This window comes from Microcaecilia unicolor, chromosome 10 (assembly GCF_901765095.1).
Source record: "Microcaecilia unicolor chromosome 10, aMicUni1.1, whole genome shotgun sequence".
In the NCBI taxonomy this organism is placed as follows: domain Eukaryota; kingdom Metazoa; phylum Chordata; class Amphibia; order Gymnophiona; family Siphonopidae; genus Microcaecilia; species Microcaecilia unicolor.
In genome coordinates this window covers 29,723,417-29,746,434 of record NC_044040.1, presented here as the reverse complement: position 1 = coordinate 29,746,434, position 23,018 = coordinate 29,723,417, and the positions used below count along the sequence as shown (strand labels likewise).

The 23,018-nt window shown below is 44.2% G+C and overlaps 1 protein-coding gene across 1 annotated transcript in view; it reads left to right on the top strand.

Moving 5' to 3' along the window:
* RELN (reelin) overlaps nt 1-23,018 on the top strand; it is a 568,089-nt gene that overhangs the window by 223,730 nt on the left and 321,341 nt on the right. Inside the window, exon 8 of the mRNA XM_030217170.1 lies at nt 18,003-18,054. Within this exon, the coding sequence (XP_030073030.1) occupies nt 18,003-18,054 (52 nt within the window). The remainder of the gene's footprint in view (nt 1-18,002; nt 18,055-23,018) is intronic.

Below are 23,018 nucleotides of genomic sequence, written 5' to 3'. Positions count from 1 at the left end.
ACCACCACCCATTAAGGGATCCTGCACTAAGCCGGTGGTAATAGAAAATACAAAATAGAAAATATTTTTGCAGCACTGAAAATGGCGTGTGCTGGGGGTGAGAATTACCACGGGGCTTCTACAGTAGCCTGGTGGTAGTTCTAGATTGGTGCATGGCAGTCCTGTTGCCATGCACCAACCCTTTAGTAAAAAGGTCCCGTAAATCACCTAAAAACCATGCTGCTTTGCTTAAAAATACTTGCACATTTCTACATTCCCAAAACATACGGCTCTAAATGCCCAGGGATTGGCCACACCGCCAGCAGAGACTAGGCCCTCCTCACTGCACGAGACAAACTATCAGGTATAAGACAGACCTTCATCAGCGGCTTATATTGCATCTCATGCAGAGTTGGGAGTTCCTGGTCAACGTGGGAATTGTCCAACTTACATAGATTTCTAAGGCGTTATGTACATTTGAAGCTTATAGGACAGTAATTTTACAGGCATTCAGGACTAGATTCTATAAATGGCACTGAAAAATGTAAGCAGTGAGCACTGTTCTATAAAGGATCCGCATACTTTATAGAATAGTGCTAGGGGGTAGATTCTATATATGGCGTCTAAAAATCAGCACACAAATCAGTGATAAGCGTATTCTATAAGCAGTGCCAAGATTTAGGCATGGTGTATAGTTCTGTGTATTTTTAAAGAATGTAAACCGTACTGGTTTGTGTATGCAATTTAGAAACGGTATAGAAAATAAATAAACGAAAAACGATAAACATGCTTAGTTGATATCTCAGTGCCTAAAACTACATGCCTCCATTTACTCCAACTAAAGCATGGCGTAAATCCTGGCACGTAGATTTAGGCGCACTGGGCCATATTCTATAACTACGCATGTAAATTTTGGAACGCCCACGAATAACCCTTCTTCACCTTCCCTCTCCCTCCGTTATACGTCTCGATAGTACTCAAGCTACTGCCTTTGCATATGTGGGCCCAAAACTCTAGAATTCCTTGCCTTCCCATATCAAATTTGAACCTTCATATCCTAATTAAAAAAAACAACACATATCAAATCCTGTTTTTTTAACCAAGCTTTTCCTTCTGGACCTCCAGGCTACATTATTTAACTGTCTCCCCTCTTTCCCTCTCTCCTCTCCTGCTTCCCTGAACTTTTATTGTTAACTGGGTTAAAAAGACGCCATTTGGCAATTGGTGGTATATCACAATGTAATAAAATAAATAAATAAATATGGATGGGGCTCACACTCATGTAACTTATAGTATACTGTAAGTTGCATGGATATCTATTGCAATTAGCTGCCTACACTTACACCAGTTTTATGGCTACCATAAGTGTTCATGCCTAACTTTTAAGTGTATATATATTATTTATTGCACTTGTATCCCACATTTTCCCACCTATTTGCAGGCTCAATGTGGCTTACAAAGTCCTGTTATGGCATTGCCATTCCAGGGGAAAAGATACAATTGGTGTAACGACAAGATATATACTTGTTTAGGCTAGTATTCTGTAAAGGAAATAGGGTTCCTATTATAGGTACCCTGTTATAGAATTGCCCTCTCAGGGCCTTATTCTATAAAGGTTATACTCCTACATTTACGCTCTTAAAATTTATGCTCCTAATTTACGAGTGTAATCTATTTTGGAGCTTAGATTTGGCTCACAATTTAGGAGCGTAAATTTAGGAGCATACATTTAGAAGCCATATAATATGTTGGCAGAATATTTGGATAGGTTGCCAGGTCTTTCCAAAAAAGGTTCTCCAGACAACCACTCGGTATGTGTGGCACTGCCGTACTTAGCTTATCTGGTGTAGAAGGCAGAAGATGACAGATACTGTGCAGACCCTTACTGCATTCCATCCCAAAAGGCCAGGTCCATGCAAATCATTGATCTCATGGCTGCCGCTTGAAGGATCCCTTCAGCTTGATACCACAGAGTCACTACTTCTGAGGGGGCTGATACAAACTCAGTGCTGCCATACAACTGAGAGGGGTACATGCTTGTCTAGCTCCTCTGCAGTGACCTGTCTGGCTTGGGAGACCCTGCCAGTAGCTACACTACCGCCCGCAAAGCTCTCTGCTTCACAGGAGCATGCAAACCCCTCAACGCGATACGGTCCATACCATCTCAGGGGAACGTATCGAACCAAGAATCTCGCTGGAGGCCAAGGTAGCAAAACAAAAGCTCTCCTATTTTAGTCACATCATGCAAAGCAAGTCCCTTGAAAAAGACATCATGCTTGGAATGGTTAGTGGCAAAAGAAAAAGAGTCCACCAAGAACTTGTTGGATAGATACTGTCAAGGAAGATACTGGAATAAACATTGCAGAAGGTGTGAGAGATTGGAAGGCATGGCGAACACTGATCCATAGAGTGACCGAGGGCCATAGTCGACTGATCGGCTAAAGAAGGAAGGATAATTGGAAGAATAAATTATGCTTATAAATTTAGGAGCATAACCTTTATAGAATAAGGCCCTCAGTGAATACATCATTTTAATAATATTCTTCCAAAGTTGTCTGTAATCATGCTTCATTTTCGAAAAAAAAAAAATTGTTCACAAAATGTTAAACAATATGTTTAGAATCTGATTGGTAGAACAATTATTAGAAGATTGAGCTGTCAAAAAGTGCAGGCCAATTAATTCTCAGTAATATAGTCTCATTAAATGCTGCATGACTGCCTCTTCTTTGGTGATAGATCAGTGTGATTTATTGAAGATGTATGAGCCTCAGAACATTGATAAATCGAAAACTTTCCTGCTCAAGATACAGCTCACAAAGCAGATTTAATTGAATCTAAATGAACACATCTACCCACAAGCCTACCTTTATCTAATGCTGCTCTTTTGCAAAACAAGGCTCTGATAATGTGGCTTTCAATAGAAAAAAAAAACTCTGATAAAATAGATACATGAAATAACATATTACTGGGAAAGGTATATAATACAAACCTAAAGTTTGCAGGGTACACATTTACCCTTTGAAAATAGGCTGGTTAAATATAATTTTGGAGCAGCTGTATTCATTTTCTACAAGCCAGAGCTAACAATCCAAGCCGAAAGTTGTTATCAGAGCATCATGCCAAGTAAACATTTAAGGGGGTGGGGGTGGCTACATTTAGGAAAATTGAATTTGGAGCTGAAAGATACTTACAGAACAAAATTATGAGGTCACGTCCCCCCACCCCCATGCCTGTGTGAATAGTGTACTAATCCTTGTGCCAAGCAGAGTAACTGCCAAATAATAACAGTCAAAAGGAAAGGAATACTGATCTGTCCTTGTTTGTCCTGTTACTCTGCTCAGACAGCCATGAGGACACCAAAAGACAAAATGGGCAAACAACAGCTGGGTGCCAAACAATTCACAGGCATTCATGAATATAAAAGGAAGTGGTAATGGGGTAGATTCTCACACTCCAGCAACCAGCACCTGGTTAGAACTCTGTCCAGCTGCCTGACTCACAAGCCTTTGCTTTGCTGAACATTTATTTAGATTTTGCTCACACCTTTTTCAGTAGTAGCTCAAGGTGAGTTACATTCAGGTACACTGGATATTTCTCTGTCCCAGGAGGTCTCACAATCTAAGAGCTAGATGCACTAACCTAAATGAGCCAGCAATGTGGGTTTTAAACTGGTTCTAGCCAGTTTAACGTGCAAGTAGTAAACCAGGACATGCACAAAAGGGCATTGTCCTAGCACGGTAGCAGCTAACGAAAATGGAATGCAGATGAGCAAATTAGTATTATAACTAGTAAAAAAGGCCCGTTTCTGACACAAATGAAATGGGCGCTAGCAAGGTTTTCCTGGGAGTGTGTATGTTTGAGAGAGTGTATGTGAGAGTGACTGTGTGTGAGAGAGAGAGAGTGAATGTGCGAGTGTATGTGTGTGTGAGAGAGAGAGAGTGAATGTGCGAGTGTGTGTGTGTGTGAGAATGAGAGTGTGTGCAAGTGCGTATGTGAGACACAGTGTGAGAGAGAGTGTGTTTCACACAGATACAGTGTGTGTGAGAGTGTGTGTGAGACTGAGTTTATGAGACCAAGAGAGTGTGTGAGTGACTGTGTGACACATAGAGAGTGAATGCGATACAGTGTGAGACATAGAGTGTGTGACAGACAGTGTGTGAGAGTGAGAGAGAGAAAGACATTGACTGTGAGAGAGAGAGAGAGAGAGAGAGAGAGTGTGTATGACAGAGATACCTCCCCCCCTCTCTGGTGTCAGCCCCCACACCCTCTCTCTGGTGTCTGAGTGTTACTGTGCAGGATGCTGAGCTCTGGCTGTGCTTCAAGGAACTGACCAATCCTATTTAATAGAATGCACCTCCAACATTCTCAAGCTGAGAAACCTCGTGTGGTTGGTCACTTCTGCTTGTGACGAACCCGGAAGTATGTGATGTCAATTCAAGAGATGGATACAGAGAGCAGGAATGCCTCAGCCATGCAGTCAGCTTCAGAATGTTGGAGGTGCGTTTTATTATATAGGATGTGTATAATTCGTATTATAATGAGATGCACTACCATTTTCCGATCCCCTCACCGTGGAAAACCTAACGGGAGGTCTGCACCTCTCGTTGGGGCTGCTGTGAGGGAATCGGAAGGCACAGCTCGTGGAACTGCTCTCTACTCTATAGGGATAGGCGGTGGGGGTGTGTGTTTATATTTCATACCGGTCAGCAAAGTGGGTAAAATAAATGTTAAAGACGTAAGGATTCAATAGAACCCACGAAGTGATCCGCTCGGCACTTGCGCTCCAGCCCCGGGGTTGTCTGTGTGGATGGGTAGGGCAGGCCGCCTGTGTACTGTCAGCTTCTGCAGGCTGCGCTCGCACTGCTGCCGTAGCCGCTGAATTTCTGCAGCACTTATCCAGCTCCCGCTCCACCGTCACGCACTGATCCATGGCCGCCGCCGCTGCGGCCCCTTCTTCTGCCTCCTCACAGCCGCCAAGCACTGTGCCCTTCACCGCGGCCGCCACCCGAATCCACTGCTGCCACAACTGTTTTTGTTTTTAACGGAGCTAAAGGATGTCCTTGGCATGCGTAGAGCAGCCAGCATAATGCTTGGCTGCTCTGCGCATGCTCAGCTGGCAGACTGGCTTGGAAGGAAATTGCATGCAATGAGCTAGCAGCGAGCAGCTCATTTGCATGCAATTTCCTTGATGCATGCCCGTTTCTTACCGATTTGCTAAGGAAGCAGTAAGGGAAGGGCTTTAAGGTTTTTGTTAGTGCATCTACCCCTGAGTTTGTACCTAAGGCAATGGAGGGTTAAGTGACTTGCCCATGATCACAAGGAGCAGCAGCGAGATTTGAACCGGCCACCTCTGGATTGCCACTAGGCCACTCCTCCACATTGTTTTGTATGAACTTGTCGTTTCTGCCCAAAGTGCCGACAAGATATTCTCACACAAAAGGGAAGACCATGCAAACAAATCATAGCCGCCCATGGAAACTTTTGATTTCTACCGATCCTGGAGATTTAAACTGGGTAGTGGGCTGAATATTGCCACTATCTGGTTAACTGCCTGGATAGTGCTGCAGTGGTCAGAGGGGATATTTTATTTGGTAGCATTATCCAGGCAGTGATTACAAATGAGATTAACTGTGATCAAAATGTCTAATCAGGCTATTAGCTGTGACTAGAATTTTTGATTGACTGTATTTAAAAGAAAAATATACAAAGCTTATTTTCTGCTTGTCTGTCAAAACTTGACCAATGTTAATGACATTTGGAATATATCATTCTGAATAAATTTGTAATAAGCCTACACTCACGCTGGCTACTTCACCTAAAATGATGTCACTTCACTACCTGGTTCTTCAATTATCACAATGTTTTCTTCAGTGTGAACTGATTGGGCCCTTCCGCTTCCTGAATGGCAATCATTTGAGCCTGATTCTTGCAATTTCATATTCTACGCTTACCCTCTTCCACCTCTTTTCTGAAAACTCTTGCACCAAGAATCATAACCTTTCTCCAGATACAAATTTTAATAAGGATCAGATTTGAGAATGACTCAGGGATGGGGATTTGCAGTAACTGTGGGACGGAGAAAGAGCCTGCAGGGATGGGGAAGGGTCAGAGCCTGTCAGGATGGGGCAGGGATGGGAACAGAGCCCGTGGTGTAAATCCCTGCATGTAAATTATAGGTGAATCTCTTCATTAAGTTGGTTAATAAATCCCAATAAATAAATACAACAAAGAAAATGTTCCACTCAATGTGGAAGCTCAAACGAATGAAACCATTCTTCCCGAGGGAAACATTTTGCAACTTGATACAATCAATGGTTCTAAGCCATGTTGAGTACTGCAATGGAATTTATGTGGGTTGCAAAAAACAAATCATAAAGAAACTTCAGACTGCTCAAAACATGGCAGCCAGGCTTATATTTGGAAAAACGCGATTCAAAAGCGCCAAACCCCTCCGAGAAAAACTGCATTGGCTCCCAATCAAAGAATGTATTGCTTTCAAAATCTGCACCATGGTTCATAAAATTATCTATGGCGAAGTCCCGGGATACATGACAGACCTCATAGACCTACCAACCAGAAACACAACAGGATCAACACGAACATACCTAAATCTCCACTACCCAAGCTGCAAAGGACTCAAATACAAATCAACCTATGCATCCAGCTTTTCCTACATAAGCACACAACTATGGAACGCATTACCAAAAGCCGTGAAAACAACTTATGATCACCTAAACTTCCGGAAATCACTAAAAACTAACCTGTTCAAAAGGCATACCCTACCGACCCAACTTAAATGCCTGTACCCTTCAACCAGTGGCGTAGCTAGGGTAGTTGACACCTGGGGCCGGTCATTTTTTAACACCCCCCGAAATCCAGTACTAGGCAAAACACTCAGGACCTATAGAGCAATTCTACCATACCATAAGCAGTAATTTGTACGAGTCACACAAGGAAAAGGAAAGCATCTTAAACACTACAGTGAGCACTAGAACATCAATTCACCTATTGTAAAACGAAAACAGACAGATTAGTACAGATCGTCGATCCTGCACAGTCAATGCCAACCAAAAGCCATGTCTTTTTCACAAATACAGATACACCCTAATCCACTATAGAACAAGTAATCACAAACTTTCTATTTAGACAAAAATTAAACCGAACCCTCGATGCCAGACTCTGCATACAATGCAGCACCAAAGAAACAGATAATGTCCTCTAGTACTGTGCAAAATATAAAGACAGCAGATGTAAATTTGAAAAAACTAACAAATACCAATCACCACTTTACAAATTAACAAATAGAAATAAAACAAATAATATCATTTTATTGGACTAATACATTTAGCTTTCAGAGGCCAAAACCTCCTTCCTCAGGTCAATTCAGTATAGTACTGTTACAGTATCCTATCCTGACCTGAGAAAGGGGGTTTTGTTCTCCGAAAGTAAAATGTATTAAAATTAGTCCAATAAAAAGATTACCTTATTTACATGTTCTGTTATAAACATTTATTAACACAGCTACAATACTACTTTATCCTAAAGCAAAAAAATAAAAATATATATTTACAGTTCGTTGTCTCTGGTTTCTGCTTTCCTCATCTTTTCACTGTCTTCCTTCTATCCAGCATGTGTCTCGCTCTCTCTCTGCCACCCAGTGTCTGCCCTCTCTCTCTGCCCCTTCCATCCACTGTCTGCCCTCTCTCCCTTCCATCCACTTCTGCCCCTTCCATGCACCATCTGCCCGTCTGCCATCTCTCTCTCCCCCTTCCATCAACATCTGCCCTCTATCTCTGCCCCTTCCATCCACCATTTGCCCCAGTCTGCCCTCTTTCTCTCTCCCCTTCCACCCACCATCTGCCCTTTCTCTCTGCCCCTTCAATCCGTCTGCCCTCTCTCTACCATCCATCCAGGGTCTGCCCTCCCTCTACCATCCATCCAGGGTCTGTCCTCCCTCACGCTCCCCCCTTCTATCTCCTCTCTCTCTGGCCCCTCTTTTCAGCCCCCAGTTCCAGCCCCCTTATTCCACCTGCCCCTAGTTCCAGCCCCAGCCCACATCTCCCACCTGCCCCCCTTTTCAGCCCCACTATCCCACCAGTCTCCAGCCCTTTTCTCCCATCAGTCCCGAGCTTCAGCCCCCCAGCCACTTCTCCCTATCCTCTTTTCAGCCCCTAGTTTCAACCCCAGCCCTTTTCTCTCACCAGTCTCGAGCTTCAGCCCCAGCCAGTTCTCCCTGTCCCCTTTAAAGCCCCTAGTCCCCACAGTTTCAGCCCCCTTCATCCACCACATGCCTTGCATCCCCCCTTTTCAGCCCCAGACCCATTCTCCCACCTGCCCCAGGCATGGACCCATTTTCCCTCCTGCCCCCTTGTCAGACCCCAGTTCCAGCTTCAGACCCCTTCTCCCATCTGAGCACTCCCCTCCCCCCTCTGAGCACCCCCACCCTCCCCAATCCCCTTCTCCCCTCTCTGAGCACCCATCTGAGCTCCCCCACCCTCCCTAATCCCCTTTAAGCACCCCTCTGAGCTCCCCCACCCCTCCCCAATCCCCTTCTCCCCTCCTTGATGCTCTCCCACCCTCCCTAATCCCCTTTAAGCACCCCTCTGAGCTCCCCCACCCTTCCCCAATCCCCTTCTCCCCTCTCTGAGCTCCCCCACCCTCCCTAATCCCCTTTAAGCACCCCTCTGAGCTCCCCCACCCTCCCTAATCCCCTTTAAGCACCCCTCTGAGCTCCCCCACCCCTCCCCAATCCCCTTCTCCCCTCTGAGTCCCCCCCCGACCCGACAGCTGAGATCCATTCTCCTGCTGCTCCTACCCTGTCCTGCCTTTAAAAAAAAATTTTCGACGCACCGGAGAGTGGCAGGCAGCGCACCTCGCATCTGCCCTGCTACTAAAGAAGATCTCGTCGACGTCGTCGTCCTTCCCACACTGAGTCCCGCCCGCCTTCGTGGTAATAGGAAGTTGCCTCAGAGGGGGGCGGGACTCAATGTGGGAAGGGCGACGACGTCAGCGAGATCTTCTTTACTAGCAGGGCAGACGCGAGGCGTGCTGCCTGCCACTCTCCGGCGCTTCGAAAAAAAATATTTTAAGGCGGAGCAGCGGGAGCGGAGCACCCCTCCACCCGATGACACCTGGGGCGGACTGCCCCCACCGCCCCGCCCTTACTACGCCACTGCCTGCAACACAACAAAACCAAAGCTCGTAATGGACATAAAATAACTCTTCCTCTCCACGATTCCCTAATGTGCCTGCTACACATGAACCTTATTCTACCACAACATCACTCTGTATTTGTTTATACCAGAATTGGCAAATGCCTTCATGATACTATGTAAGCCACATTGAGCCTGCAAATAGGTGGGAAAATGTGGGATACAAATGTAACAAATAAATAAATAAATTAGGTGCAGATCCCCTGAATTCTATAATGATGCACATAAATTAAAAGAAGGTCCTGATCCACCCATGACTCTCCCATAGCCACGCCCCCTTTTTGCATCCACAAATTAAACTTATGAATGGATCCTGCACCTAATTTATGCAAGTAAATTTTAATTAAAGCCAATTAGCTTCAACAATTGCTTGTTAGAATTCCAATTGGCTCATTATTCAATTAAATTGTGCATGCAAATTAGGCATATGCCCAATTGTCTGCACGCAATTTAAAGCACCATTTATAGAATTTAGGGGTTAGTGCCCAGTATCCTAGCACCTAACTTTATAGAATTACTTTCCATATGACTATACCCAGAGTGCATGGATATCAGAAGACACAAACAATACTGTGATAGTGCTCAGCTATATCAGCTTGCATGACTCACTCTTACACGGTACTCATAATACTAGGTAGCACTGCTGCATAAATCTCCTGTACATCTTTCTGCATTTAGTGTTCATTATTACTCTTTCCTGACATCACATACACAGCATTTGCAGCTATAAGTTCACACTTGCATACATAAAAATGTTCACAACAGTCATTTTAGCACATGGGCACATGCCACAAACAGCATTTGATTTTACACGTGCAATAGGAGACACATATAGAAGAAGCTTTCAACACCAGTACAGCCTCATGATGACGACATATTCAGTATTTATTTATTTGGATTTTGCTCACACCTTTTTCAGTAGTAGCTCAAGGTGAGTTACATTCAGATACTCTGGATATTTCTCTGTCCCAGGAGGGCTCACAATCTAAGTTTGTACCTGAGGCAATGGAGGGTTAAGTGACTTGCCCAAGATCACATGGAGCAGCAGTGGGATTTGAACTGGCCACCTCTCCTCTGGCTTGTAAGACTGATGCTCTAACCACTAGGCCACTCCTCCACCATATGTTTATTCTGTTCAGTTTCAGATATGAGTGTCATTGGGAAGGTGACTGAAAACGCACAAGGTAATACCTACTGTAATGAGTCTTTTTCACAATAAAGGACTGCCATTGTCTCTTTCTTGAAGGCCCAGTGTTGCTTTTTCTTGTTTATACCGTGTGGGTAGCACATGAGCCCTTACCACTAGGTCAATGGGTGGTGGTAAGGGCTCAGGCCATAAATAGGCATGTGCAGGCCCATTTCCCAGCCCATTAAAAAAAATAGCATTTTTCCCAGTCGTGGTAAAAAATGACTCAGCGCACGCCTAAAAGAAGTGACCACACTACCGCAGGCCACTTTCTACCGCAGCTTTGTGAAAGGACCCTTACGTGCTTTGAAGCAGTGTCCAGTCTAAAACGCTGGTATGGTAGGACTCCATCCGTTATTTATTTATTCATTAGCCGTTATGCCCGTTAAAACGGGCGAGATTTCCAGCTACCCTCCTCGCCAGGTCGCTGCCGCCCCTCCCCCGAGGTCGCCGCTACTGTTCCCCCCCCCCGGAGTTGCCGCCGCCGCCCCCCCCTCCACCCAGGCGCTCTGTTCGCCACTGAACTTAGAGCGCCGAAATCGCAGCAGGCAGATCAGCTGAGCTCCTGTCGGTCTTCCTTCTCTGCCTGTGTCCCGCCCTCGTGTGACATAACGTCGGCGAGGGCGGGGACACAGGCAGGGAAGGAAGGCCGACAGGAGCTCAGCTGATGTGCCTGCTGCGTTTTCGGTGCTGTAAGTTCAATTGCGAAGAGAGGGCCCGGGCCGGGTGGAGGGGGGGGGCGGCGACTCCGGGTGGGGGGAGCGGTAGCGACCTCGGCGGTTCCCTCCCTCCCCTTCGCGCAGTTTCCCTCTCTGTCCCACTCCCCTCATCACGTATTGACGCGGGGGCGGGACAGAGGGAAAGTCTCTATTGCGCATTTGCAAGTGAGTACAGTCACTCGCAATTTATATGTTTGATTTTGCAAGCTATTCAGTACCTCTGTCTTGAGATTTTTAAGCATACAAAAGGATTATATTTATTCACCAATCTTACATTTTTCTAAGTCCCAAATCTGGATGAATTGAGCCCTTTATGTTGTTGATGTTTGAGGACAACACTATACATTTTCTAATGCCGGCAAGCAAACTTATTTCAGTTACGCATTCTAATTTTAGAAAATTGTTTTGACACTGCTGTAATAGTGATATTCTGTGTGTTTTCACCTCCAACGCCTGAAAAGCTGTTGACTTTATATCTCCTGCTGTTGGTGGCACTAAATATACTTAATGTTAATGATGTGCTAAGATGAACCAAATCAATTAAAGTGTTCAAAAGATAGAATCGTGATTCAAAAGATCAGTAAACTCTACATTATCCTTTGTTCTGTGATAGTTTGGGAGTGAACAGGAAGTTCAGAGAGAAGGTTTTATATTGCATTTGGCCATGAAGTTAAAAATGCAAAGAGAACTTACCTTGCATTGCAACTTTATTGAGGTACATGCTCAGAATAGAACTCATACGTGTACAGAACTGAAAGAAAGCATATTAGCATGCAAAACATAAAAACAATTCTTCTTTAAAAAGTGTAAAACAGAGAAATAGAAAAAAAAGGGGGGAGCAAAACTAGGTGAGAGTGGTTGGAGAGGTGGCAGAAAAAGATGAGTGTGCCATGGGGAGGAGGGGGTTGGAGGGTAGGAAGAACAAAGTGGGTTTGCAATGGGACGGGAGACAGATAAAGTGAAAGTGCCATGGTGAGGGTGGGGAAGGGCCGAGCAAAGTGAGTGGGCTGTGTAGAGGGTGGGGGGAGCCAGGGGTTCGGACCTTGACTCACTTATGCAGCACTGCTTCAGATAAGTACTCTCCTGTTGTTTAAGAATTCCCTCTAGTTTTTCCAAGTTTTCATGTCCACAGTTTTGATTGAAGCACAATTTATGTTTAAAAAAAAAAAAAAACATAATGGGCAGGTAATTGGGAAAAGATTGTAGGCCTGGATATACTCAAGAATTTATTCCTGGGAAAGACCTTTTTTTAATTACCGGAATCTCTGATGCCCTAAAAATCTAGAACTCTAAAACTTAGCATTTGTTTAAATGTCTCTTAATTTAAAAAACACAATAAGGATTGTTTCATTCAGTTGTGGTGTTAATGCAGGCTCACTTATTGGGAGGCACCAAGTGTATCCATGTTAGTAGCAACCAGGTTTAATGTACATCGCTGATCGTTTCTGAGAGGTTAATGCATAGGATGTGCTGGGCATATCTCAACAGGTGTATGTTTTAAGGCTGTGCTGTTTTAAGGCATAGTAAGTGCAAAAACTGACCGTGCTTTAGTAAAAAAGCCCCTATGTTATTTGAATGTTGTAATGTGTACTTATTAAGGTCTTTCATATCGGGCGTAGCTACGTGGGGCCACGGGGGCATGGGCCCCCACAGATTACGCCCTGGCCCCCTCTACATTTGACCCCCGCCATCGCCGCTCGCCCCCCGCCCCATCAGGTACCTTGTTTGCGGGCGGGGGACCCCAAACCCCACCAGCCGAAGAGTTTTCTTCAGTGCCGGTCGACTCCGGCGCATCCATTGTGGGATCATCTGTTTCTGACGCCTTACGTCCTGCACCATGCATGTAGCCCCGTGCAGGACGTAAGGCGTCAGAAACAGATGATCCCACAACGAAGGCACTGGAGTCGACTGGCGCTGAAAAAGACTCTTCGGTTAGCGGGGATTGGGGACCCCTGCCAGCAAACAAGGTACCTGATGCAGCGGCCAGGTGGGCGGGTGGCGGCAGCGGGGGGGTTGCAGTTGCAGTGGAAGTCCAAAGTGGTGAGCGGCGGAGGGTTGCGGTTGCGGCGGTGGGGGGGGTCCAAAGTGGCGGGGGGGGGGGGGGTCGTTGGCAGCGAGGGGGAAGGCAGCAGAGGGAGGCGGCTAAATAGTGCCCCCCACCTCGGGCTCTGACCCCCCTCCTGCCGAGGTCTGGCTATGCCCCTGTTTTATATGTATTGTCTGACAGCATGAATATCACATCTATATTATACGAACGTGCTTTCCATGCTGCCTATTATGAGTGTATCATTTGTACTCTGCTGTCATCTATCTTATTTTTTATTATATGATTGTTCTACTGTGCTGTTTCATTATGTCTATTTCTAATACTAAAATGATGATAACTCCTATTTCTAGGATTCAATTTGCCATCTCCATTGTTTACCTCATTGTTTGGATTTATGTTTATGTTTGATCGTTCACTATTGTTATGTTGTTAACAAAATTGTAAGTTTTATACTAAGCTATACCAGCCGTTCACTTCCTTGGTTAAATCTCTTCATAAAGGTGGTTAATAAATCCCAATAAATAAATATGTGTAAATGGTTAGACTTGCAGAGATTTTTTCGAATCTATAGAGAGATTTTTGTAGAAGGGAATTTTCAGTGACTGCTAGAAAAGCTAACCATTATGGAGGTTGTCTCAACAGAGGGACTACATCCAAGAGTCTATACCTAGGCCAGTGGCCAGCTTTCAAAAGTGCTCCTGGGAGGATCATGAGGACTAATTCAAAAAAATACTTTGCTTATTGGTCATCTTGCATTTAAGTACCTAGCACACCTGATTGTAATTTGCCTTGATGTACTACTGAAAAGGCTTGACCTAAATCTAATTTGACAAAAAAAAAAAAATCAATCCTAAAACAAACCTAAGTGTTATGTTATTTGGATGAAAACTGTGTTGATTCTTCTGATAATGAATTCTAGGGAGGGGATCCACTATTGCTGTTATCTGCAGTATTATTCAAGTTTCAAGTTTAATAGTGCTTAATATACCACCCTTGGATTACCGTTCAGAGGAGCTTACAAATTCTAATTTCTGGTGAAGAAAAGAAATGCATCAAATAATAGGAAAGAATTGAAAAGAAAGTCCAGAACACTGAGGAGGGCATAATCAAATGGCGCCGACGAAATAGATCGCAGGAGATCTATTTTGGCAGTGACGCAACAGCTGGCCGGAACCGTATTATTGAAAAAGATGGCCAGCCATCTTTTCTTTCGATAATACGGTTTGGCCCGGCCAAATGCCAGAGTTCGCTGGGTTTGAGATCGCCGGTTTTGTTTTTCAGTGATAATGGAAAAAAATGCTGGCCATCTCAAACCCGGCGAAATCCAAGGCATTTGGTCATGGGAGGAGCCAGCATTTGTAGTGCACTGGTCCCCCTCACATGCCAGGGCACCCTAGGGGGCACTTCTAAAAATTAAAAAAAAATACACAAATAGCTCCCAGGTGCATAGCTCCCTTACCTTGGGTGCTGAGCCCCCCAAATCCCTCCCAAACCCACTCCCCACAACTCTACACCATTACCATAGCCCTTATGGGTGAAGGGGGGGCACCTACATGTGGGTACAGTGGGTTTTGGGGGGGGTTTGGAGGGCTCAACACTTTGCACCACAAGTGTAACAGGTGGGGGGGGGGGGGGGATGGACCTGGGTCTGCCTGCCTGAAGTGCACTGCACCCATTAAAAACTGCTCCAGGGACTTGCATACACTGCTGTCAGGGAGCTGGGTATGACATTTGAGGCTGGCATACAGGCTGGCAAAAAAAGGTTTTTTATTTTTTTAGTGTGGGAGGGGGTTGGTGACCACTGGGGGAGTATGGGGATATCATCCCCCATTCCCTCCAGTGGTCATCTGGTGAGTTGGGGCACCTTTTTGAGGCTTGGTCATGAAAATAAAAGGACCAAGTAAACCCGGCAAAATACTGATTAACGCCGCTTTTTTTTCCCATTATCCGTGAAAGCTGGCCATCTGGTAGCCACACCCATGCCTGCCCATGTCCCGCCTTCGCTATGCCGCCGACACGCCCCCTTGAACTTTCGCCGGCTCGGCGACGGGAAAGCGGTGATGGTGTCAAAAAAGCAGCTTTCGATTATACCGATTTTGCCGCTTTTGAGAGATCGCCGGCCATCTCCCGATTTATGTCAGAAGATCGCTGGCGATGACTTTTGAAAATAAGCCTGTGAGTTACCCAACTCATCCAGTCAACGACCACGAGGTGGTTGTATGCATCATTAAATAAAAAGGTTTTTAAGGCAGATTTAAATTTCATAAAGGATTGTTCTAAATGTAAGTTAACTGGTATTAACAAACAAATTTTTTACAGAATTCCTTTGCTTTGATTGCAACCACAATAATTAGGAAACAAAGCCAGTGCCGGGCAGACTTCTATGGTCTGGTCATGGCTGGGTGGGCTGGAATGAGGCTTTGATAACAGCTTCAGTAGTAGGGGAAGAATGCCAGTGCAAGGCAGACTTCTATGATCTGTGCCCTGAAAATAGCAAGGACAAATGAAGATCAAGTATGCATATTCTTCCTAATTCTATGAAAGTTACCAAAACTGCACCTAAATTTTACATGTATCCCAGAAAAGAGAGCACGGAAATGGGAGGGTCATGGGCGTTTCGGGGAAGAGCATGGGCATAGATTCCAGTTATGCGTGCAATTATAGAATAAAGGGGTTCCACGCATAAATTTAGGCAGGGGCATTTGCACCATGTTTTTGTTAGTGTAAATGGACACGCCTAAGTTTACACGTGACTCCTGCGCTTAAGTGCTATTCTATAAACCATACCTAACTGTAGGCACAGCTTATAGAACAGCACTTAAGCAGGTTTTTTTCCATGCTGATTTTGTAGCTGCGATTTATAGAATTCTCCTCATGTAGTATTGCCAGTCAGGTTTTCAGGATATCCACAATTAATATTCATATGAGAGATTTGCATGCACTGCCTCCACTGCAAGCACATCTATCTCATGAATATTAAGTACATAAGTATTGCCATACTGGGACAGACCAAAGGTCCATCAAGCCCAGCGTCCTGTTTCCAACAGTGGCCAATCTAGGTCAGAAATACCTGGCAAGATCCCCCAAAAAGTACAAAATATTTTATGCTGCTTATCCCAGAACTAGTGGATTTTCCCAAGTCCAATTTTTTTTTGTTTAATATTGTTTATTGGCACAACACAATATGTTACAAAATACCAAAACCACAGAAACATTTCACTGGGTAACAAGAACAGAATAGGGCCTGTATATGAAAGGTGCCATCAAAAATTTTCATTTACCACTTATGCCCCCCCTACCCCCCCGTATAAACCCCCCCACCACCAAACCCCCCCTCTCCCCACCCCTCCCCACCCCCCCTAACAATTCAAAATTCTACTTTTTGCTGTGGGAGTGAGCGAGTCCCAATATGGAGACCAGGTCCTGCAAAAGTGGTCTCCCCGTTTAGAGGCGAGGTCACGGACCCTCTGCTTCTCCACTGAGCAACATTGCATCATGGTGCATCGCCAATGTAACATACAGGGGGCCTTCCTGGTGAGCCACTGCTGCAAGATGGTTCTTTTCCCCATCAACACAGATCTCTTCAAGAAGTCTCTCATTCCCTCTGGCATGGGCCCTTGCACCGAAAACACATCAAACAGCTGGCCCCAAGTCCAATTTAATAATGGTAAAATGATCATTGTGTTTAGCCTGAAATCCTGAATGGCTGGGGTGCCTCCAGGACCAGGTTTGGGAACCACTGCCATATGCTATGTGTGTATCTTGTAGGAGAGAGTGGATGGACCATACAAGTCTTTATCTGCTGTCATCTACTATGTTATTATGTTAATTTCATTGTTTAAGAAAAAAAAATATGCCTTTGGAAGAAGCTAGCACACAGTACATGTTGGCGTTATGTTGCTAGCTTTACTGGAGTTTAGCTAATTCCTCTGCTTTATTTGTACGATAATAAAGTTGACTTTTACATCTCTTTTGAGATGTGGTGGCACATTCACTCTTTGGAGCACTTCCATTGTCATCGTTAGTAGCCATGCCCAGGCTGGATCTGTTCCTAGCTCTTCGTTCTTGTTTGTTGTCATCTATATGCAAGTTGTTGCCCATCATTTCAATCTGTTCTACCTTCTGCTGCTTTATTTCTCCTAAGCGCACCAGTGAAACTCTATCTGTTGCCTTAGAACTCTGGTACACAACATCTGAGGTCATCCTAAGAAACAGCTGCATAAATCCATGTCGTCTACAGTACCTCTATGATAAACTTCTATCGTAAGGAAATGAGTAAATCAGCAGTACTGCTGTGTTATGTTACACAATTTACTACTATAATGATATAAGGGACCAAGTCTCCACTCTGGGTAATTACTCTTAGTATAAATGCAAGAGACAGGTTGTTTACGTAAGCCCAATACTGAGGAAAAAAGTTTTTCTAGGAGGAAAAAGCCTCAAGAAGCACCTTATCCACTAACTAGGCGGAAGAAGGGCTAGGACTTCTTCATCATCGGCAAAAAACCTCCTAATGTCAATAGCTTGTCTTTTAGTTGTAGTAATCAAAACAGGGAACCTCAACCACAGACACAATACCGTTCCTCTCAGTTAACTTTCAAAAGAAGTACTTAGCTTGAGGCCTTTTCCTCCTAGAAAAACTTTTTTCCTCAGTATTGGGCTTACGTAAATAACCTGTCTCCTTCATTTACACAATTTTTTACTGGCATGAACATGGTGCCTTTTTTAATGCAAGTGTTTTGTATGTCAGTAGAAGTACAATGGAAAAACCAAAATGTCTCGTGAATGAAAATAGAGCTGTTGCATATTGTACACATATTTCTAATCCTCGGTTCTTCTTTTTATTTGTTTTCTTGCAGACAACCACTGTCCTTAATATGACTACAGCTTCTGTTCTGCAGTTTTCTATCGGTAAGAATTTATGGTTATTTTGAGGTCAACTTCAGAATTCCAAAACAAATTCTGTATGACTGTTTACAAACTGAAGTGTGCATTTTTACAATTATCAGATCGTGATATATCTTAAATTTCCTGTACATGACATTTCTGATGTTATAAGTCATAACATTAGAAGTGTGGTATTTGTCTTGTTTCCGCATGCTAAAACACAGTTTGGTGAACTTTGATTTCTAGTGAACTTTTCAAAAATGCTTTTTGGGAGGGAGCTTGGCATGGGCGGAGAATGGGCATTGCTGGGTTAGCCAGTTAGGGCAGTGGTAAGTGCTCCTGCGTTAACTCTAAGCAGGTACCGTGTGCTAATGACATCATTAGTGCATGACCTGCAAAATAAAAATGTTAAAATGGGTCGCGTTAGATTTGCAGTAAAGGTGCTGGAAAATCCTGCATTAAGCTACATTGACCACAAATCTTAATGCACTTTAGAAAAAGGGTCCCAGTTTCTTATTGTGTGTAATATAAAACTATAGAGATCAGCCATGCTCGATCCCTATGACCGTGGTGCACATAAACCGAAGAGTAGAGTAGATGAGCTCTTCCAAAAGACACAACGGAGTCGCAGAGATCATTGAACGTAAGAATTTATTGAAAATACACCAAAAGACTTTAGGTGTATTTTCAAAAAATTCTTACGTACAAGAACCTTTGCATCTCCCTTGTGTCTTTTGGAAGAGCCCATCTACTCTACTCTTCGGTTTATGTGCACCACGGTCATAGGGATCGAGCATGGCTGATCTCTATAGTTTTATATTACACACAATAAGAAACTGGGACCCTTTTTCTAAAGTGCATTAAGATTTAACATAAAACTGTGGTATTTGATTATAACTGTTGTGCATAACTGCTGAGTTAGGTCATTGTGAAGAGAATATATACAATCTAGTCAGCATCAGTGCAATAAACATCATGTTAAAATAAAAGTAGCTAATGATTAGAACATACATAAAGGATGACAGAAACCGCATCAAAAAGCTGGCAAGCTACATATTCATTAACTTAATTGTACATATTCCCTTTAATTTCTGTGACCCTCAGATTTTAATGATTCTGGTTATTTTCTACAAAAGGGCTGTGATCCGTGGCATGATTGTTTATCATAAATTTACTCCATTCAGTTTCTATTTTTTGTTTTTGATACATTTTATAATGAAATATGTAAAATATTTCAATAGCTCTACAAAAAATTACATATATATAAAATTAAAACATGTACTTGAAACTGAAAAAAATATTTCTTTCCATGAATGAGCTATGGGTTTTGCTTTAATTTGCATGTGTTTCCCACAAAATTGTTCATTGTAAACAAGGGTCAGAAATCCAAAGCATATAATATTCCTTGTTTTCATTATTTTAACCATTTGAACATCAGGGTTTCTGCCTGTTGTGTGTGGGGGGATGGGGCGGTTGTAGAGTAGAGTTGCTTTCAGGGGCATGGAATTTACTAGTTGTCTAGGCTGTTCAGAAGGGATGCTTGGTAGGGCCCATTCTCTTCACCAGTTTTGGGGGGGAAAGTAAGTAAATCCTTCCATGCTATCTATCCTTGAGAGGAGGGAGGGGATGGGTATGGTGTTGGTATGGTATTGGGAAGGTTTATCTTAGGGAAGTCTTCTGTTGGGGAATGTGCTTACTAAAGTGTGGTAAGTTTTTCCATATACTGCAAAACTTAAGGTGCAGTAAATATGCAGCTTGTGAAATAAATGAAGAGGGCAGCCCTGAGCTAACAGTTACTATGTGTTAAAATCCATGGAAAGTGCTTAATGCGCTTTAGTAAACATGCTCCTAAATGCAATAATACAAATTTGATGAATCTGATATGACTAATTCAATCTTTCAGTTTAAACATGTTTCATGTTTGAAAAACTTTATAAAAAAAAATAGATCCAAAATGAAATGAGATGAGATGCTGTGTATCATTACATTCTGTTGTCTATTGTTTCTGACTTTATTTTAATATGTTCTAATGCCCTTTGAGCAACCAATGGAAAGGTATGGATAGTTGGAAGTGGGTAAATAAGTACTAATCAAGTAGTATCACAATGATTAATGTAAAAACTAGCTACTCACAAATGTAGATATATCCCTGAGGGCTTGATGTTGACGAGTGAAGGAGGGAGGAAAATGGATTCTATTTATGTCTTCTAATAATTTTTATTTTACAACTTATATAACTAATAAATCAGAGAAGTGGAGTGGAGGAGTGGCCTAGTGGTTAGGGTGGTGGACTTTGGTCTTTGGGAACTGAGGAACTGAGTTGATTCCCACTTCAGGCACAGACAGCTCCTTGTGACTCTGGGCAAGTCACTTAACCCTCCATTGCCCCATGTAAGCCGCATTGAGCCTGCCATGAGTGGGAAAGCGCAGGGTACAAATGTAACAAAAATAAAATAGATACTATTGGAGATTCTACATGGAATGTTACTATTCCACTAGCAACATTCCATGTAGAAGGCTGCGCAGGCTTCTGTTTCTGTGAGTCTGACGTCCTGCATGTACGTGCAGGACGTCAGACTCACAGAAGCCTGCGCGGCCACATTGGTGATCTGCAAGGGCCGACTTCTACATGGAATGTTGCTAGTGGAATAGCAACATTCCATGTAGAATCTCAAATAGTAGCAACAGTGGAGGAGTGGCCTAGTGGTTAGGGTGGTGGACTTTGGTCCTGGGGAACTGAGGAACTGAGTTCAATTCCCACTTCAGGCACAGGCAGCTCCTTGTGACTCTGGGCAAGTCACTTAACCCTCCATTGCCCCATGTAAGCCGCATTGAGCCTGCCATGAGTGGGAAAGCGCGGGGTACAAATGTAACAAAACTAGTGAGACAGCACACTTCTTAAACTTGAATGCAGGGCCAGATTAAGACATAAGTAAAATAGGCACATGCCTTGGGCCCAAAAGTTTAGGGGTCCCTGTTCAATGCGATCAGGACTCGGGAGGCTAGAATTGCCAATTGTCTGGATTTTTTCAGAATTCCACAGATTTGTAAATAACTGTCTTAAAGCCAGAAGAATGACTGAAGTGTCTGGATATTTTTCAGAGTTTAAGGCTTTATAGCTCTACAATCCTCCTGCTTCCCACCCCCTTCCAGTGTACACCCTCCAGTAGGATCTGGACAATGGGAAGGCTGCTGAAGCCACAGGAAGGATGAGCTGAGCTGCATGTGCTGTTGGGGAGGCTGCATAGAGCAGTGGTTCCCAAACCTAGTCCTGGAGGTTCACTAGCCAGTCACGTTTTTAGTATATCATAGTAACATAGTAGATGACGGCAGAAAAAGACCTGCACGGTCCACCCAGTCTGCCAAACAAGATAAACTCACATGTGCCATTTTTTGTGTATACCTTACCTTGATTTGTACCTGTCTTTTTCAGGGCACAGACCGTATAAGTCTGCCCAGCACTATCCCCGCCTCCCAACCACCGGCTCTGGCACAGACCGTATAAGTCTGCCCAGCACTATCCCCACCTCCCAACCACCCACCCTGCCTCCCATCACCGGCTAAGCTTCTGGGGATCCCTTTCTTCTGAGCAGGATTCCTTTATGTTTATCCCACGCACGTTTGAATTCCATTACCGTTTTCCTCTCCAGTATATCCACAATGAATATTCAGTTTTCAGTATATCCACAATGAATATTCATGAGAGAGATTTGCATGCAGTGGAGGCAGTACATGCAAATCCCTGTCATGAATATTCATTGTGGGTATACTGAAAACCTGACTGGCTGGAGTGCCTCCAGGACCCAGGGCCGCCGAGAGGGGGGGACAGGAGGGACAAAATTCCCCGGGCCCGGGCCTCTGGGGGGGGGGGGGCCCGGCGCCGCTGCCGCAGTCTGGCCCGCCCGCCCTCCATCGCTCCCTGGCATTGAATTTAAGCGCCTCACCTTCGAAGGTGAGGCGCTTAAGGTCAGTTCAGAGGGCCCGGGGGTGGAGAGAGGGCCCGGTGGTGGAGAGAGGGCCCGGTGGCGGGTGGAGGGGGGGCCCCAGGGGTGGCCTTGTCCCGGGCCTGGCCCAGTCTCTCGGCGGCCCTGTCAGGACCAGGTTTGGGAACCACTGACATAGAGTCTTGAACAGAACCAGTAGAACCAGTGTGTAGCCCAAGGAGGAGGGGGGGGGGTGTTCAGAAAGGATTGGAATGTAATAGAAATAGGGAAAATATAAGGTGGTGCTATGGGCTAAAAAAAAGGGTTAGCAGAAAATGCAAGAAGTTTATATGATGGTGGGCAGAGCTGTTGGAGGGGAGGGGGGAACAAACACCACTGAATGCCTCTCTGGGATTGGGTAAGAACGTCCTTATGCTGGGTGCTCAAGCTAGGGGTACTCTGACTCATGGTGCCCAGGCCAGAGGTATCTGGATCAGATAGGCCCAGTGGAGGGGATCCTACTTGGGCCCCAGGGTAGGTCAGAGGTCTCAGCCATTCAAGGTCATCTGTGAAGAAGATGGAGATATTTTAACAGTGGCCATATAACTTATTTTTAAGGAAATGAAAATGGTATCACTTCACTGAAAATGGTGCTTCATATTTAGTTAATAAGTACGGTCCTTGTAGTATCTACTTCGAGATTTTGTATATGTGGCAGGTACAAGTAAAATAGCTTCCCAGTGGAGGCAAAAACAGGATTGAAGAGATGGAATCAGCTCAGAGGACAAGTGTAAGGCAGTTCTACAAAGGGACACCTAACTGGAGCCTATTCTAGTGTAACTGGATATATAGGCATTTCACACATATCTCCTAAACTACTTAATCTTCATTTCCCCAACTGTAAAGGTCTAAAATACAAATTAATGCACACATCAAGCTTTTCCTATATGAGCACGCAAATTCTGGAACACATTGCCAGGCAACCTAAAAGCGACCTATGAACTGACCAACTTCTGTAAACTACTAAAGACCCATCTCTTCGACAAGATATACCATAAAGATCAA